Raw genomic sequence first — 18,951 nt, 5'->3', positions numbered from 1 at the left:
ATTTTGGAGAGTTAATATACAAAAATGTAATGAATCGGGTAGGCATTTGACACCGAATCCCCCGGGATCCGAGATCCGTGGTGTGGTTTCTGACCCATCCCGCAAAAGATTAACATACTGCTTGCAGTGCTACGTATGATACAGGATACAGCACCGGGTACCTCTGTCCTAACTTTGCTTTAAGTTAAGAGAAATTGCTTAATTTGTCACAAATTTCATAACATTTTCTCACTTTCCACTAAAATGTTAATTTTTCCCCAAAATGCCACCATCTATATCAACAATGTTGACATCTATGTTTGTCCTTCACTAGTAGACGTCAGTATTGTTGATATAGATGTCAACATTATTGACATAGATGTGACATTTTGGGAAAAATTAATCTTTTAGTGGAAAGTGAGAAAATATTATAAAATTGGAAGCAAATTAAACCATTTCTCTCAAGTTAATCTCCATCTATTACATAAAAAAAAAAATCTCCATCTCTATAAAAAAAGAAAAAAGAAAAAGAGGTCATCTCCATCTGTAGTAAAAAAAAAAAAAAAACACTAGGTCATCAGATGACCGTCATCTCTATCTGTATCTATATGATTCTATATTAAAAAAAAGAAAAGAATTAAATAATACACTACAAAGTTTCTTACACAAACACAATACTATAGAAGTCTGTGGCCTGGGCCTGGCCGCCCTTGCTGATCTCGAAACATACAAAAATTTATCCACTGTGCCACCCTTGGAAACAAAAACTTAAAAACAATAATTAGAGCCCCAATTAAGATACTTGACACACACGTGCATTGATAACTGAAAAAATCATTCGAGGGAAAGGCAAGGGTTCTAGTTCTACGACGATGAAGAGAACAACAGTGTCCCCAAAATCTCTGGTCATTTGGGTGGCTGTGGCTTGCGTTCTCCGGCGAGCTACGAGTGCGTATGTGAGTCACGCGTGCACAAACTCCTCCTCAAGCTTACTGTCCCCAAACACCACCTACTATTCCAACCTGAAACTCCTCCTCTCCTACCTCGCCTCCAACGCCACCAACCCCGGCGGCTTCTACAAAACCACCGTCGCCTCCGACACTTCCGACCCGGTCATCGGCCTACTCGCCTGCCGCGGCGACGTCTCCCTCGACGCCTGCGGCTTATGCGCCGCGAACGCCACCGCCGACGCGCTCCGGCGCTGCCCGCTCGAGAAGGCCGGGGTGGTCTGGTACGACGAGTGCTGGTTACGCTACCAGGACCATTCCAGCTTCTTCACCACTCCCGGCGTGGTGCCGGCGTTCGACATTCCCAGCTCCGGGAGCATCCCCGGCAACGATGCCGGGCGGTTCTCGGACGTCGTTGCCCGCACGATGAGATCGGTGGTCTCGGAGGCCGTGAACTCGGCGAAGAAGTTCGCGACGGAGGAGGCCGCCGCGACGGGGTCGAGGACGCTGTACGGCCTGGCTCAGTGCACGCCTGATCTGTCGGCTCGGGAGTGCGACACGTGTCTGAAAAGCGCCGTCGCGTTCTACCCTTCGTGCTGCGGCGGCAAGGAAGGCGGAAGCGCTCTTTTGCCTAGCTGTGTTGCCAGATACGAAATCTATCCTTTCTACAACATCACCTCAAAAGAGGCCATCGCGCCTCCACTGCCGCCGCCAATCAGTATGGTTTTCTTGGCTTTTAGATCGCCTATGATTTCACAGTAAATATATAAAAAAAAGAAATTGAATTTTTCTTTTAATTTTTAATGCAGAAAAAGGAAACAATCATGGTATTATTTTTGCTATTCTGGTTCCAATTGGGGTGATTTCCCTAGCGTTCGTTATTAGCTTCTTGGTCATCCGTCGGAAAATGCTAAAGAAGCGGTATCTCTCTATCCGCAGGGACAGCAGTAAGTTTTCAGAGCAATGAAAAAAAGAAGAGAAAAACAAACAAAACCCAAAATGTTTAGTTTACTTACTTGTGATCATAAACCTTACTGATTGTGTAGCAAGGGAAGATATTTCTATCGAAGGCAACAATCTTCAGTTTAGTATGGAGGAGATTGAAATTGCGACGGAAAACTTTTCGGAAGCTAATAAGATTGGGGAAGGCGGATTCGGTGAAGTCTTCCTGGTAGAAATCAGCATGACTTGTAGATATATATATCAGATTTTGCGTTTGGTTCTCAATTCAGTATGTTTTACCATGATTTTCAGGGTACGCTTCCTGATGGACAACAAATAGCAGTGAAAAAACTACTGAGGACCTCAGGGCAAGGCGAAGAGCAGTTTAAGAACGAGGCCGTTTTGGTCGCCAAGCTTCAACACAGAAACTTAGTGAAGTTGTTGGGGTTCTGCTTAGAGAGACATAATAAGATTCTAGTCTACGAATTTGTGCCCAACAAGAGTCTTGATTACTTCATATTTGGTATGACCATCCTGTAATACTTGCTCTGTGCTCGTCTTCATTATTTATTTATTTTTATCGAACCAATGTAGTATTGATCTGTTAACGACTATATTTAAAATTTGAAATGTTTGTTCTTACGGTTCCATACCCTTCTTTACCTGCGCAGATGAAGAGAAGAAAAGTCTTCTTGATTGGACAAGGCGATATAAGATTATTGGAGGGATCGCTCGAGGGATTCTCTATCTCCACGAAGATTCCCGGCTTAAAATTATACATCGTGATCTTAAAGCGGGCAACATTCTATTAGACGGTGACATGAATCCTAAAATTTCGGATTTTGGCATGGCAAAGGTTTTTATTACCGACCAGACTCATGGATGTACCAGCCGTATCTCTGGAACTTAGTAAGATTTTCACTCTCTTTCTAGTTTTTACTGCTAAGAATTTCCCTGAAGAAGATAAATTCAATGCAATATAATTTGAGCTCAGGTGCTAGATCTGATGTTTTACTATGTCATTATTAAGTGATTCATGAACTCTGTTTTTATTCTTGGCCAAAGTTGCATAATGATAGATAACTTTTTCACGAGAAAATAATATTAATTACGGAAATTAATTGAATCAATTTTCAATCGTCTAGTGGTTACATGTCTCCGGAATATGCAATGCATGGACAATTCTCCGTGAAGTCTGATGTGTTTAGCTTCGGTGTCTTGGTTCTCGAAATCCTAAGTGGCAAGAAAAATAATTCTTACTATCAATCGAATTTTGACGGAGACCTCTTAAGCATTGTAAGCATTGAATTTACATACAATATTTATATCAAAGTTTGGAAAACTATTCTTTCTTCTTTGAGCACATTGTGATTCGAAAATTGCAGGCTTGGGAGCTATGGAAAAATGGGACACCTTTGGAGTTTTTGGATCCGACGATAAGGCATTCGGTGTCGAGAAATGAAGCCATTCGATGCATTCATATGGGACTGCTATGTGTTCAGGAAAATCCCGCGGTGAGGCCCACAATGCCGACGATTGTTCTCATGCTCAATAGCTACTCCGTTACTCTCGCTCTCCCTCAAGAGCCTGCGGTTTTGCATCGGAACAGAACACCCTTGAGGACTCCAGTGAGAGTCAACGAGCATAGTAATCGATCAACAAACAGCTCAAATGCGTCGATGTCGGTCAATGATGAATCAATGATCACTCAAGTATACCCTCGATAGACTGTTATCAAGTATATATATATACTCGAATATCGTTTAATGTGTCGTATGATTATTTCCAGTACTTCTCTAGTATAGAAAGTCGGTAATGTGATTTACTACAGATATAAAAAGACATTGATAAATGGTTTGATGCAGTAATTTACGGATGAAAATTTGTTGGATATTTGTTTGTAATTTCCTCCAACTGAATAAGCGAATCAAATAATTATATTAATTGCTTCCTTGCTTTTACTGGTACACTTCATAGCAGAAATAATTATTTATGAGCATTTAAGTGCACATGCATTATTATTTTATGCCGTAATACATAGGAAACACATTAACTGAAGAATTTTCAACAAAAAAATAAAATAAAATCAATATAATACAAAATCCAGTAGTCTTTTGGCGCCAAGTTAGACTGGGTCAGAGATTAGTTATATGATCGTACGCGCAAGAGTATGCATCATTATCATTGATTGGACTAATATATTGCGTACAGGTTGGTTTACCACTAATTTCTCCGACTCGCATTAGACAAAAACAACGTCGTCAATAAGTCTTCTCAAGGTCTGGACTTTTCTTCCATAATTACCTCACTCGTCTCTCTAACCATAAAAACCTGACCTAGTTATCCCAGTGGGACCACCCCCAGGAAGAAAACCTGGCAATTGACTGACCTATAGTTTCCAAGTCAACGAGTCAACCAAAGGAGAGGATACAAAATCTATAACGGGATGGTTGTGTTGAGACTTGAGAGTTGAGACATAAGAACGAAAATACAAAGGAATCGATTATGACCGTACATTGGAAAACATGTTACCGTTGTTGGTCGTCGTAACTCTGTTAGCCTCAACCGGCTTAATCACCGGAGTCGGAGCCGATCCCACGTATCTGTACCACGTGTGCCCAAACACAACCACTTTCGCCCCAAACAGCACATACCAATCCAACCTCACAACCCTCCTCTCCGCCCTCTCCTCCAACGCCACGCGCCTCAACTCACGCGCCGCCGCATCCTCCTCCGGCACCGTCCACGGCCAGTTCCTCTGCCGCGGCGACGTCAACGCTACCGTCTGCCGCGACTGCGTCGAGTTCGCCGTCAAAGACGCCGTCGAAAGATGCCCGGTGGAGCAGGAGATCATGATCTGGTACGACGAGTGCCAGCTCCGGTATTCCAACCGATCCTTCATCGGCGCGATCGCTTACCGCCCCGGCGTGTATCTCCTCAACACGGCCAACGTGACGGAGCCGGACCGGTTCAACCGGCTTCTGAACAAAACCGCGACGGAGGCGGCGGCCGCGGCGGCGGAGGCGGAGACGAGGTTCGCGACGGAGGAGGAGGAATTCACGGGGTTTCAAACACTGCACACGCTGGCGCAGTGTACTCCGGATCTATCCCGCGGGAATTGTAGCGCGTGCCTCACGGACGCCATTGGGCGGCTTCCGGAGTGCTGCTCAGGCAAGCTCGGAGGCAGGGTGCTGCTTCCGAGCTGTAATGTCCGGTACGAGTTTTACCCTTTCTATGACCCGCCCGTTTCGCCGATTTCCCCGTCCATGCCTCCCAATCCCGCGAGACGTCCTCCGACTTCCGTGATTACGCCGGTCAAAGGTAGTTTTCCTTTCTCTTTTCCCTAGTAGAAAGTTTGGGTATTTTATTTTGCTAGAATTACCGTCTTATTACTTATTTATTATTATTAATTTGTTATTTACCCTTTTTTTTGTTATAGGTTTATGTTTAATTAATATATTTTAAGCGAGTTAATATGTTACTTAAAATATAACTATATATTAAGATATTCAGTATCCAATATTATTTAAATGAAGAATGATATTTTAAAAAGATTGAATATATTCTAAAATGAAAACAAATTTTAGAAAAAAAATATATATGTATCGCCAAATTATTTCATCACGTGTCCCAGTCAAAATGAAAATCACTTGAATTCTGTTCTATTGTTTTCGACTAACTCGTTATTTTTGAATCAAAGTCTTTACTAACTAGAGAGTGTAATCATATCTTTAATGTATTTTCATCAAGGTTTGATATACCCTGCATACTGAAATCAAGTATATTTAATTACAGGATGTGTAATTACAAACGAAATTTTTATATGTTAATATTCTTCGATTTTCTATGTAAAATGAACTAGAGTGCCTCATTCCTTAAGAAATCTGCTGATTTGAAAATTTCTCAGTAAGTATTAAAGTTACAGAACTTACTGCACGACTATAGAAACATTTACAGTTATACTATGAATATACAACCACGCAGGACTAGGATTTATAGATAAATTAAACCAACGAATTGGCAAAGAATATTAGTCTCCTTCACTTTTCATTTGCCAAAGCAGGGTACATCCATATACATTTTAGCTGCTTCTGCATTTTTTTTTATCAACTTTTGCAAGGTCAATTAACCAAAGATTTGTAGCTTTTGTTTTTAAATTTATTCTTCGTTCAAGTTATACTTTTCATGATTCAAGTGGTGAACAACGTTTCCTTTTTTGACAGAGGAAAGTAAAATACAGCCCAAAACAATAGCTGCCATCGCTGTCCCAATCGCCGTCTGTTTGGTTATGTTCATTGTTGGCTTATGTTTCCTCTGCAAGAGAGTGAAACGGAAACACAATGTTGTAACCTCAAAAAATGGTAACACTAATAGATTCAATAGAATAAAAAGTTATCTCCATTTGATAATGTTTCCGTTATCGTTTCTGTTTTTTGTATTCTATTTTTAAAACAAAAATGAAAGATGGAAGGCACAGCAAAAGGCCTCGAACAATTGAATATTTATTTTCTTTTGTTAGTTTTTCAAACCAAATGTTTATCACTTATGTTGGGCTATTGCAGTCGAAGGTAATGACATATCGACGGCCGAGTCCTTGCAATTCAACTTTGCTACAGTCGAAGCTGCAACGAACAAGTTCTCAGCCGATAATAAGTTGGGTGAAGGAGGTTTCGGTGAGGTTTACAAGGTATGATTTCGAATCTATGTAATGCAACCAGTAATAAAGTTCATAACTGAACTATTTCATGGACACATTTTCAGGGTTCACTTCCCAACGGGCAACTAATAGCTGTTAAGAGGCTGTCCAAAGGTTCTGGGCAAGGCGCAGCTGAATTTAAGAACGAAGTCGTAACGCTAGCAAATCTTGAACACCGAAACCTTGTGAGATTGTTGGGATTTTGCTTGGAAGGAGAAGAAAAGTTGCTCATCTACGAATACGTCCCCAACAAAAGTCTTGATTATTTTCTATACAGTATGTGTCAAATCATTAATTAAGACATCACAATTCTTCTCTACAGATGAGTTAAGCAAGAAATTTCTAGACTCGATTTATTTTTTTGCATATTCATTTACAGATCCAGAGAGAAGCGGAGAATTAGATTGGTCAAGACGTTACAACATAATAGGAGGAATCGCTCGGGGAATTTTGTATCTCCATGAGGACTCACAGCTTCGTATCATACACCGCGACCTAAAAGCTAGCAACGTGTTATTGGACGGTGACATGAAAGCGAAGATATCAGACTTTGGCATGGCAAAGATGTTCGAAGTCGATCAGACACGAGGAAACACAAGCAGAATCGTCGGAACATAGTACGTTTGACATATATCTATTCAAGATACAAAAAAAGCCAGTTGCAACAATAATCTCAAACATAACTCTTAATTTGTGCAGTGGTTACATGGCACCGGAATATGCAATGCAAGGGCAGTTTTCAGTCAAATCTGATGTGTACAGCTTCGGAGTTTTGATTCTCGAGATTATAAGCGGCAAAAAGAACACCAGCTTCTATGAATCTGGTTACGCCGAAGACCTCTTGAGCTATGTGAGTACAATTTTGATTAAAGAGTTTGGTCTTTTCGTAGAACATATAGTAATGACATGGAACTAACTATACTTTGGATGTAGGCTTGGAAGCTTTGGAACGAAGGAACGTCGTTGAAGTTATTGGATCCGGTGCTTGATTCGTATTCTGAAGATGAAGTCATGAGATGTATAAATGTCGGTTTGCTGTGCGTTCAGGAAGATCCAGAAGATAGGCCGACGATGAAGACAATAGTTCTCATGCTCAACAGTGACTCTGTCACATTGGGAGTACCTGAAAAGCCGGCCTTCTACAACAGAACGGAGGGCGATATGGAAGCTTTCGATCAATCCACGACCACTGGAAACCCTCAATTATCTGTGAACGAAGCCTCGATATCCGAACTATACCCTCGTTAGTTGGTAAATAATATTCTCATATATGTGTTCTGTGACTTGCCGAAGCTTTTGACAATGCTTTCTTTGTAATTGCAGCTTGTCACGCCAATTTTTATGAACAAGAGTTTTGAATACTGTAATATATATAGGCTTTTATGATTGAATTGTTGGTTAGTTTTATTTTTATAGCAGTAGTGCTTAAATTGAACAGATATGTTTGAAAGGTAGTTAGAACCCTAAAATAGCATTCTTTATTGTTGTAGCAGAGCCTAGAAATCAAACAAGAACAAATTTCTTGTGCCCTAAGCTACACATATTGAATTGGCAATTCGAGAAGAAAAAAAACCCAAACACAGTGCACACACGTTTACTCTGGGTCGACAAAATTGCCTACTTCAGCCCTTTGGAGTTTCACTAAGTCAGTTTGTCAATTAGAAGACGGTCAAGTATTTCGTCACACAAATGTCTCTCACACTCAAATTGTTTCCCTTGTGTTTCAAAGTGTTTCCCAAATGTGTTCCTTAATACTCAAAATAATTCACTATCTCATTTCAATCTAAATGCCTTTATAAATAGGTTTACAGATCAGTCCTAATGCTTTGACGTGTCACTCAAGCAATCCCTGCTATGATCCAACAGTCAAAACTGTACAATTCTGCAGAATCCATTTTTGCCGTTTTATAACTTCCCGCACACGTCAACTCCTGTGCCACTTGAGTCCTAAAATCATTCAGGCTATGAGATTCACACAACATTTATTTAATTATTTTTTAATATCTGTTGGCTTTGGTGACTTGTTGCACATGTCAGAGCTTGAGTGTAAAGAAGGAACTCAGATCTTCTTCTCTCTCTTTTCTCTCGTGTCTCGTTTTATATCCTCTAATTAGATTATAATACTTCATCACATGTTAACTCTTTTTGAAACAGAAGTTTATAATATAGATAAACAGGCGATGACCGAAAAGGGGCAGACGATTCAGATTCGTAAAGCCAATCGATATTTTACATGAATGATGAAAAGTAGTTCACAAAAAAAAAAAAAAATCAAAATTATCCTCACTTACCAGACGTTTAAAAATCAGGATCACTAAAAACGGTGTCTTAAGTACTCGCTTAATTTCAATCAGAACTATTGAATTGTTACTAAGAAAAGGCTTTACGTGTCCTGTCTGTGTTCAGTAACACACTCGCACAAACCAACATTTTTAGGGCCTTTCTAGGAGAAAAAATGGCCACTACCTTGGGTAGGTTTCACTGAGAGACATTTCATTAATAGAGCACAAATCACTCTGAGATTTTATTGCGCTAGAATGGATATGGGCCATAGTTTCAATTGATCTAGCACGAGGGAAAAACGCTGGCTGCTTCGGTAATGGGAGTGAGATAGAGAAGCTACTCAGCATGACAACTATGGTTGCCATTGAGGGTCTATCGGCCGGATCTTCCTGAATGCAGAGCAAACCGATGTGAATACACCGTGTGACTTCATTCGCTGTATATGAGTCTCCGATACGCGGATCTACCAAGTCAAGTGGTGTTCCATTCCTCCAACTTTTCCAAGTCTACAAACAAAAAATAAGAGAGAATGAACAAATTACCTTGAGGTTTCTATATATTATTATGAGAATATTGTTAGCTTACAAAGCTGAAAAGATCTTCCGCTGAAATTTCAGAGTCGTGAAATCTGGTGCACTTCTTTCCAGTGACAATCTCGATTATCAGTACACCGAAACTATATACATCAGACTTCACAGAGAATTGCCCGTAAATCGCATACTCAGGTGACATATAACCGCTGTAATAATATCAAAACGTTAAGAAACAGGAACTCCAAAGAGTTTTATAGTTAAGGAGAATTATGATTACTCACTATGTTCCAATGATCCGATTGGTGCTGCCATGAGTCTCATCAACTCCACATAGCCTAGCCGTTCCGAAATCTGATATTTTCGCATTCATTTGTTCGTCTAGTAGTATATTGCTAACTTTGAGATCGCGATGAATAATCCTAAGCCTAGAATCTCGTGGAGATAGAGAATCCCTCGAGCTATTCCACCAATTATCTTGAACCGTCTTGACCAATCCAACGGTGATGAATCGCTAGACTCGTCTGCACATATTAAAAAAATATATATGATTACAGAGGCATTTAAGTTATGATGAACCAAATTCCACCATCGTGCTCAAATTATTCTATTTGATGCAAGGAAAATGATTTGATTAACAAACCAAATAAGTAGTAGTCAAGGCTTTTGTTGCGGACGAATTCATAGACTAGAATCTTTTCTTCTTCTTCCAGGCAAAATCCAAAAAGCCTTGTTAGATTTCGGTGTTGAAGCTTAGCGACCAACAATACTTCGTTCTTGAACTCATTTACGCCTTCCAAAGAGGATCTCAAGAGCCGCTTCACCGCTATCTCTTTCCCGTCAGAAAGCACACCCTATGAATATTATAATCCATTTAGTAATTCGTCTTACACAGTATTGGTGAAAACAATCAAGTTCTTAAACACTGTAACTATTTTTGTATCCAAGGTTCTCTTATCTCGTTGAGATACTTTCATAATGTCAATATTTTTGTGTTAACACATGTATATGAGTAAAAGCTCGCACAAAAATAATGTTATAACCTTGTAAACTGTGCCGAATCCACCTTCGCCTATCTTGTTTTCATCGGAAAAGTTGTTCGTGGCCGCTTGAAGTCTTGCTAAGTCATATCGCAGAGACTCTGCTGTAGTAGTGATCTCACTATCACCTGCAAAATCATAGCAAACACAACCCATAAACTTCCAATAATAGGTATAGCAAGATACATACATACATACATACATATATATATATATATATATATATATATATATATATATATATATATATATATATATGCAGATATACAGTTCAACACGTTGAAACATCTATTATTACTAACCAGCCCTCCTCTCTTCCGCCAATAACAATATCCTATTAAAATCGACAGTGACAATACGACAATCGGAACAGAAATAGCGATTATTACGGTTCTGCTTGTCCAAGTATAATCATTTGATCCTGCAAGAAAGGCACAACTAATTCAGATTCCACATTCATGCACATATCTGAACTGTAACAAAATCGACCTCTCGATTCCACTGAAGGCTGTAGAGGAGAAGAAGGGAGAATCTCAGGCGCGGGGCTCGGTACCACCGCAGGCTCGGCCTTTGTGTAAAACAAGTACGTCTCGAATCTGCATAACAGCTCGGGCTTAAAACACGACCGCCTTGTTTTCCGGCGCAGCAAGTTGGAATCTGACATAACAGCTTGGGTATAAAAGACGAGCGCCTTGTTTCGAGGCACTGAACTTTGGAAGCTGAGAAACAGAGCTGCTCAGGCAGATCCCACAGTCCATGCTGCTGATATCGGGGGTGCACTGAGCGAGGCTGTACAAGCTCTGGAACGCCGAGAAGTTGGCTTCGCGGGTAGCGAACCTGTCGCTTTCGCTTGAAGCCGCCGACACCGCTTCCCTCATTGTGTCGCCGACCAGACCATTAAACGTTCCTTCAGGCTTGAAGAACGAAGTGTTTAAGTACTGCAACATGCAATCGTCGTACCACACAGTGGCTCTACACTTTTGGGGCAGTAAAGATCGGTGACCTCTCTGGCCGCGGTTGCCACGCAGCCCTGGCAGTCCAGAGGGACGAGATCACCGCGGCACAGAAAGGAGCCATAAAGACAATTCTACGATTTCAAAAACACTCTGCTCCATCCCCGAACGGGCCGAACCCTAACCCACGCTCAATTCTCATCGAAATTTTTGATGTATCGTATGTTGGGAGCCGGGTAACCGTCACGCCAACTGCCCGAGGATATCGAAGAAGTAATTAATGACACTCCTTGGTCACACATGTTGCATCTTCCTGACCCTAGAGTAGCCATGATACACACGACTATAAAAGTTTTTTTTACTAGACCTCATTTTGTACCATGAACTATCAACCATCAAGCACTATTGTCTCGGAGATTGCTTCAAATTACACACTTTATCTTCATCTGCAACCTTGACAAATACTTGTAGTTGAACCATTGAGATTTTCTCCGCAAAATTCAAATGAAGAATCGAAGTCACTTTATATTCATTTGCTCAAACTTTAAACCATATTTGATTTACTATAGAAAAATAAAAGGACGTGTGTTCACCTCGTGGGAGTAAAAAGCTAAAATCCTAGGAGTATAATATATGCACTAGATAAAATATTATGTACTGGCACATGTTCCTTTGAATATTCCTTGAAGTTTAATCCTAAAGAAGTATTAAATGTGTAAAGTTTCTCAAACTCAGGAAAGCTGCATTTTGAGGTATGGGGTTATTGAGCTCTTTGGCTTGGCCACTGATTTGGGCGACATATATCGCCCCCGCCATCAAGTACGTATTGTTATTAGCCTATTGTAAACCATGGTTAGCTTTAGTAAATATCCCACGTTTTTAGCAACTCTCTCTCTCTCTCTCTCTCTCTCTCTCTCTCTCTCTCTCTCTCTCCCCTGCAAATCATCATATTAAAAAATAAATGAAATTTTGCAGCCCATTTCTTATGTATATAAACTTTTAGTGGTTAATTTGAGTAAACAACAAATAATGTGCATACATATATATAAAAAATAAAAATAAAAATAATGGTTAAGCCCATTGTAAATAGTGGTTAGCTTTGGTAAATAGTACACTGACTAAAAAATTTCACATAGATAATGTATTCATATTAATTAACATAAATAAATTGCCAGAAAAATAACTCATGAAAAATGAAGCAAAACTAAACAAGAAAGATAAATTAACATAAATTGTTCATAAAAAACAAAAAAATTGTTTCCAATCAAAATCTGAGAATAGATTAAAAAAAAAGTTGAATAAAAAAAAATATTTTTCCTATTTTAAGACCAAAAAAATACCATTATTTCAACTATGTTTATTTTTCGAAAAAAAGTCACAAATAAAACCTCGTCAGAAGAGATAATTTTTTTTTCTCCCTTTCACCCTCACTTTGCCGAATAGTAAAGACAATTGGATCGAGAACTAAACAAAGCAAAGACAGCGAAAAGAAGAAAAAAAAAACATTATATACTTTCAACAATAGTCAAACGTTAGATGCATCAATCGGGGCTTTCGACCGGACCAAATCCGATCTCTTGCGTCAAACGGACCTTCGATTTTGTGACGTCTCCGAACGTATAGCGAAGACTCTCTAGAGAGACTCGTTCTCGATGACCCGGGCGAGCCCTCCGATGAAGCATATGTACTCAACATCTGCACTGATCCGAATGCCGCCACTGAGATCGCTCCGGCTACTCCGTGCTTCCACTCCGGGTGTGAGGCAGATTTCTGTGAGCAAGAAAAATGTATATCTACGAGAGAGAGAGAGAGAGAGAGAGAGAGAGAGAGAGAGAGAGAGAGAGAGAATATACGTTAATTATTGGTTTGAAATAAACAACCATAATATCTCATATTAAAATTTCAAAGTCAAACTATTGGTTTGAAATAAATAACCATAATATGTCATATTAAAATTTCAAAGTCAAACGCATGAACATTTCAGAATCCATTTCATAATCGAAATTTAAAGGAAGGGCAATCCAAGAAAACAAAAAAGTCCACATTATGTCACTTCATGTATATAGTTGTTTATCTAAAATTTACTAAAAGTTGGCTAAACAACAAATCGTAAAGTCTAAGTATCTTAGTTACCTAATTAAAACTCAAAAACAGCAGATATGGTCAGCAAAAATCTTCGGCGGCGACTGTACCCAAAAAATGAATAAAAAAGAAGAAGAAAGAATCACTTCAGATAAATATCGAACAAAAAGGTTTGGATACTGTGGCTGTTTGCTTTACATCAGACTTTGTCCTGCTCACTATAGTCTTCGCTTTGTGTAAGGTCGAACAAAAGTGTTTGAGAATTAGGGTCCTGAAATTCACTGTGTCTGCTTATTTTTGTTAAGGATTTTGTTCAATTAGAATCCAAAGGAGAAATTAGTAAGGAAAAAAAGGGAGATTTAATGTAAATTTAGTTAGAAAAATACACTTCAAACTTTTTTAGGATTGCAAAATGACCCTTGTTTCATGATTTTCATTAAAATAGTAAACAACAAATCCATCATCTTATATAACCTTGTGAATTTTGACTCTAAAATAAACAAAAAAAACCCTTAGCACTTATTTTTTGGGATTTCATTTGATAGGCGTTTTGTTTTTTTTTCCTCTCTCTCTCACACAACGTTCATGACAAGCAAGACAGAGGCGAAGAGAGACGCATAGAGACAAAGGTTCTTTCCAAAGGATTTGTTGGCCATCAACGAGTCAAACAGAGTTAGGAAGAATGTCATTTCATGCCAATAAACCACTACTAACAATTATAAACAAATTTATATATGTTTGTACTCTTTATTCGTAGTCTATTTTTTCGTTCATTGATATTAATGTTTTGAAATAGTTATAAACAATTATTTTAAATATTTGTGTTATTCATTTCATATATAAGAAAAAGAATTTGTTGGTATTTGTTTTAGTTTATACGTTTGATATGAACCATTATAAAAAGCTACAAATAGTTGAATTGATGTGTGCTCTTGCGACTTTTAATTAGCTACCTGCCCATTCAAAGAAAAATCGATATTATCAATAGTTTGTTGTAGAAACTCAGAAGCTTATAACACAAGAGACCCAGAAGACACTTTCAACTTATAGCTGACCCATTCCTTTATAAAATAATATATATATATATATATATATATATATATATATATATATATATATATATATATATAAGGCAGCTATATATAATCCCAAAGAACTTCAGGTTTTTAAACAATGCAGCCAAAAAACAAAAAAAAAAACTTTTTAAGAAAAAAACTAAACCACAATGTGTTCCTCCATCAGAAATGTCCGAGCTGTGTTACATGTCCCTATTTTGATCACGCTCACGCTCGCTTTATTTCTTCCCAAAGTTGCCCAAGACTGCACGCACACAGCAGAATTCTGCTGGAACTGTTCTTCCATGGGAGACTTCACCGCTGGCAGCGTCTACGAGAAAAACCTCAACACCCTCTTATTCTCCGCAATCATTAAATCCGGCCAGAACGACATTGACTTTTTCCGCAACGCTTCCTCCGGTCAACCTCCGGACGAAGTCAACGCGATCGGGCTCTGCAGAGGAGACGTCAATAATGCCTCCCTTTGCGCGACTTGTCTAAACGAGACGAGTCGAAAGGTGTTGCAGTGGTGCCCGAAGAGAAAGGAGGCGATCATGTGGGGCCTGCTTTGCATGATTCGATACTCAAGCCAGCCTATTTTCTCCATCAAATTAGACGAGCCGCGACAGATCTTGGCGAGCCCGGAAACTGTTACTGATGGCTCAAGGGTCAAGGAGGTTGTGATGCCTCTACTCAATGATCTGGTCGAGAAAGCCGCGTCGAGTGCCACCAAGTTCGCCTTCAATAGCATGGCACTGCCGAACGGCAAGCCCGTGCACGCTTTACTCCAGTGTACTCCCGACTTGAGCCAGACAGATTGCAGTGCCTGCTTGAACGACTCCGCCTCAAAAATTCAGGAAGGAAAAGAAGGAGGACGAGTTCTCAAGCCCAGCTGTACTCTCAGATTCAGGACCGGAGCCCCTTTTGACAAAAACATGGAATCCACAACGCCTCAGTCGACATCTTGCTCACAAAACCCCGACTTCTGTTGGAGTTGCTACGGCCTCCCAGAGGAGACCAACTCAAACAGCGTCTACGCCAGAAACCTCGGAGATATACTATCATTGATCACCTCGAGAAAGAACCTAAACCCTTACGGGTTCTACAATGTCTCCTCGGTGGACGATGCAGACAGAGTCAGCGTCATCGCGATGTGCAGAGGAGATCTCTCGCCCGAGATTTGCCAGGGATGCGTTCACAATTCCGGCCAGACACTCATCTCCGACGCCAATCAGTACTGCATGAACAGGAAAAAGGCAATCGCGTGGGACGAGCGCTGCATGGTTCGGTTCTCGAACGAGTCGATATTCTCGGCGATGCAAGGCGAGCCGAGAAAATATGAACGGAACCCGAACAAAGTGATCCAACCGGAGTCTTTCAAGGCCGCGCTCGACCCTCTGCTAGCTAAACTGACCGCGGCGGCCGCTTCGGACGATTCACGGAGGAAATACGATTCGGGACGGGCTGATGTGGATGGGTACGATGGGATATACGCATTCGCCCAGTGCACTCCCGATCTCGACAAACAGAAATGCAGTGAGTGTCTTCTGGATTCTGTTACGGAGATGCAACAGTGTTGCGAAGGAGTTCAAGGCGCGAAGCTTCTCAAACCAAGCTGCGTTTTGAGGTACGAGGTTGGGAAGTTCTTCGGACAAACCACTGATCTGATGGATATATCGTTTCCATTCGAAGGGCCGCCTAGTTCCCCGCCGCCCCCACCGCCAGGTGTGTAATGTCAGAAGCTAGTCATTGATCATAATAGCCAACATTTTGAAGGACAAGTCAAGTACTAATTAACATTGAAATAAGACATATAAGATAAAAAATCAGTTGTATGATAACAATTAGGAGATCCAATTATTTCTTATCAGATAAAATAGACGACACCACAAGGAATATTATTATTGGAGTTGCTGTTTCAGTCAGTGTGGCCGTGCTGCTTTGCATGCTCATTATCATAAGGAGGAGAACTCATGTCAAGTTCCAAAGTAAGCCGAGGAAAAACTAACGGTTTTTGGTGTCTCATTTAAACCTGAAACTGGTTGACATTCCATTTTTGTAACATATTTCTTATCTGGTTTACAAGGCCAATACGACGAAATAACGGGGGCAGAGTCTTTGCACTACGATTTGGGCACAATACAAGTTGCTACAGAGGATTTTTCTGAAGAAAACAAGCTTGGACGCGGTGGATTTGGTGATGTTTACCGGGTATGAATGAAATAAAAAACAAAACTGCAGTCATTGTTTTGAGGTGTTCACTACAACTAATTTTCGTACGTTTTCAGGGTAAGCTATCCAACGGCCAACTTATTGCTGTGAAAAGGCTTTCGAAAACGTCCGACCAAGGCGACAAGGAGTTCAAGAATGAAGTGACGTTGGTTGCTAAGCTGCAACACCGGAATCTAGTCAGACTTCTTGGTTTCTGCTTGCATGAAAAGGAAACACTTCTAATTTATGAATATGTTCTGAATTCAAGTCTCGATAAATACATATATAGTACGTCTCAACGCCATCTTTTACTTTTGACTTTTTCTTTATTTGTTAAGACTGAACCTGACTCAAATAAACCTGCTCTGAATCTGTATGAACTGGAATATGCAGATCCAACAAAACGCGCGCTCTTGGATTGGGATCGCCGCTATAAAATCATCAAAGGCATCGCTCGTGGGCTTCTTTACATTCACGAAGACTCTCGTCTCAAGATCGTCCACTGCGATTTGAAAGCTGGGAACGTACTGTTGGATGATGAAATGAACCCCAAGATCTCGGATTTCGGAATGGCGAGATTGTTTGCTTTGGATGAAACTCAGGGGAAGACAAAGAAAGCTGCAGGGACCTAGTAAGCACAATTCTCATCTATTCCGAACAAAGTTTTTTTTTTTTTTTTTTTTTATCGAATATTAATTTTTTGTTCCTTGATCTCAATTTAGCGGATACATGGCACCGGAATACGTAATTCAAGGGCACTTCTCTGTCAAGTCCGACGTATTTAGCTTCGGAGTACTACTCCTGGAGATAATAAACGGCCAAAAGAACGGAGATTTCCGACATGAAGATGAAGATCATGGCCATCTCCCGACCTACGTGGGTGTAGCTATGAAATCCAAATAGAAGCGCTATTTAACCATCAAAGTTTTCCTGTACATAATATATATAGATAGCTTGAATTTTTCAGGCATGGAAGTATTGGAGCGATGGGACTGCGTCAACTCTAATCGATCCGCAAATGCCGATCGGGTCTGGAACAGATGAGATAATGAAATGCATACACATAGGGCTTTTGTGCGTCCAAAAAAATATATCAGACCGACCCACCATGGATTTGGTGGTTCACATGCTCCACAGCCGGTCTTACGACACTCTCGCTGTACCTGCAAAGCCTGGATTCTTCATGGGAAGCAGCGCTATCATTCCACTTCAAAATCAATCTCAGACCGACTCTACTCAAGCCTCGGTAGATGAGGCTACAATTACTGAAATTCACCCGTGTTAGTACTGTCACAAACATCGCAGTTTTTTTTTTTTCCTGATTATTTTATTTAAATTCATTGCTGATACTGGTTGTGCATACCATTTCATTTTCTTTAACCTATTAACTTTGTATATTTTGTCCAGTTGTTTTTATAATTCAAGTGATTTTTCTTATTCTTTCTTTGCAGGTGCCTAGTCTTCTAGAATTTCAAAACAAGATTCCCCGGATTATCAAACGGTGTTTCAAAAACAGCCATACATGTATATATGTGTGGTGTTTATCATATTAACTTGGTGTTGGATTCGAATGAGTCTTACTTGGGTAGCATATGTAAAAGGAAAAAGCTTTGTTCAAGAGGGATTTCCTTCGGTATATTGACTGTTTGAAAATTTTAGGGACTACTATTATTAAATAAATGTGTTAGGTCATTATTAATTAAGTCAAAATTGATGTGATCTAATTTAGAATAAAAATTTGTGACTTAAGGACATATTTGTCATGAAATTATTATGTGACTATCATAAGTGCTAATCTAATTTGATGATGGACCAAATTAGAAATAAGCAATAGTTATTAGTAACTGTCTAATAGTTATTAGGCAATTACTAATAACAGGGTAGGTCCCTGATTGTAGTACGTTCAATTTTTCTTGTATCCCTATCAACAAGAATACTCCAAGACTCTTAGGCAAAATGCAATTGGAAAACCACCACTCTTTTATATTTTCAATCCATGAATTCAGGTACGCTTCCGCTATTAAGATCTTTAGTTTTGGTTCTCTTGAATTGAATTAGGATTAAATTAGGGATTGAAAATCCTAACAATTGGTATCAGAATCCAATTCTTGAGAATTTGTTTGTTATCATCGGTAACGATCGATGTGCTACAGATAATAAAAGTATTTTTAGAATCTTTAGTCGTTGTCATATTTCGGTGTTGAACATACTGTATTACGATTTTGAATTGGTA

General features: G+C 39.7%; 5 protein-coding genes across 6 annotated transcripts; 3 read left to right on the top strand and 2 right to left on the bottom strand.

The window, feature by feature from the left end:
- The first annotated feature begins 652 nt into the window (after positions 1-652).
- Positions 653-3,787, top strand: LOC149386201 (cysteine-rich receptor-like protein kinase 10). The gene is made up of 7 exons (XM_089625839.1): positions 653-1,644; positions 1,736-1,873; positions 1,973-2,097; positions 2,181-2,391; positions 2,540-2,777; positions 3,014-3,164; positions 3,254-3,787. Exons 1-7 carry the CDS (start codon positions 852-854, stop codon positions 3,593-3,595), a joined length of 1,998 nt encoding a protein of 665 aa, XP_089481965.1. The 5' UTR covers positions 653-851; the 3' UTR covers positions 3,596-3,787.
- A 428-nt stretch (positions 3,788-4,215) lies between these two features.
- Positions 4,216-7,975, top strand: LOC149386200 (cysteine-rich receptor-like protein kinase 25). Its single transcript, XM_089625840.1, has 7 exons — positions 4,216-5,189; positions 6,092-6,229; positions 6,431-6,555; positions 6,630-6,840; positions 6,944-7,181; positions 7,264-7,414; positions 7,498-7,975. Exons 1-7 carry the CDS (start codon positions 4,394-4,396, stop codon positions 7,810-7,812), a joined length of 1,974 nt encoding a protein of 657 aa, XP_089481966.1. The 5' UTR covers positions 4,216-4,393; the 3' UTR covers positions 7,813-7,975.
- An 879-nt stretch (positions 7,976-8,854) lies between these two features.
- LOC149386199 (cysteine-rich receptor-like protein kinase 4) lies at positions 8,855-10,808 on the bottom strand. Of its 2 annotated transcripts, XM_089625844.1 has the most exons (6): positions 10,720-10,808; positions 10,421-10,545; positions 10,021-10,231; positions 9,662-9,901; positions 9,433-9,586; positions 8,855-9,353 (listed from the first exon to the last, which is right to left on the bottom strand). In XM_089625844.1, exons 4-6 carry the CDS (start codon positions 9,748-9,750, stop codon positions 9,027-9,029), a joined length of 570 nt encoding a protein of 189 aa, XP_089481970.1. In that variant the 5' UTR covers positions 9,751-9,901; positions 10,021-10,231; positions 10,421-10,545; positions 10,720-10,808; the 3' UTR covers positions 8,855-9,026. The 2 variants fall into 2 exon arrangements, with proteins under 2 accessions (XP_089481970.1, XP_089481969.1); XM_089625843.1 differs by lacking the exon at positions 10,720-10,808 and having other exon boundaries at positions 10,421-10,597.
- On the bottom strand, positions 9,759-11,295 carry LOC149386198 (cysteine-rich receptor-like protein kinase 10). Its single transcript, XM_089626492.1, has 5 exons — positions 11,103-11,295; positions 10,686-10,838; positions 10,421-10,545; positions 10,021-10,231; positions 9,759-9,901 (listed from the first exon to the last, which is right to left on the bottom strand). Exons 1-5 carry the CDS (start codon positions 11,293-11,295, stop codon positions 9,759-9,761), a joined length of 825 nt encoding a protein of 274 aa, XP_089482618.1.
- A 3,382-nt stretch (positions 11,296-14,677) lies between these two features.
- On the top strand, positions 14,678-18,177 carry LOC149386197 (cysteine-rich receptor-like protein kinase 19). The gene is made up of 8 exons (XM_089626491.1): positions 14,678-16,232; positions 16,379-16,495; positions 16,594-16,718; positions 16,796-17,006; positions 17,112-17,349; positions 17,441-17,594; positions 17,686-17,998; positions 18,170-18,177. Exons 1-8 carry the CDS (start codon positions 14,678-14,680, stop codon positions 18,175-18,177), a joined length of 2,721 nt encoding a protein of 906 aa, XP_089482617.1.
- Positions 18,178-18,951: the final 774 nt, after the last annotated feature.

This window comes from Urtica dioica, chromosome 9, assembly GCF_054948205.1.
Source record: "Urtica dioica subsp. dioica isolate 48M chromosome 9, U.dioica_male_clone48M_v1_H2, whole genome shotgun sequence".
Taxonomy (NCBI): domain Eukaryota; kingdom Viridiplantae; phylum Streptophyta; class Magnoliopsida; order Rosales; family Urticaceae; genus Urtica; species Urtica dioica.
The sequence above is the reverse complement of the archived record's forward strand: the minus strand, read 5'-3'. Positions and strand labels throughout refer to the sequence as shown.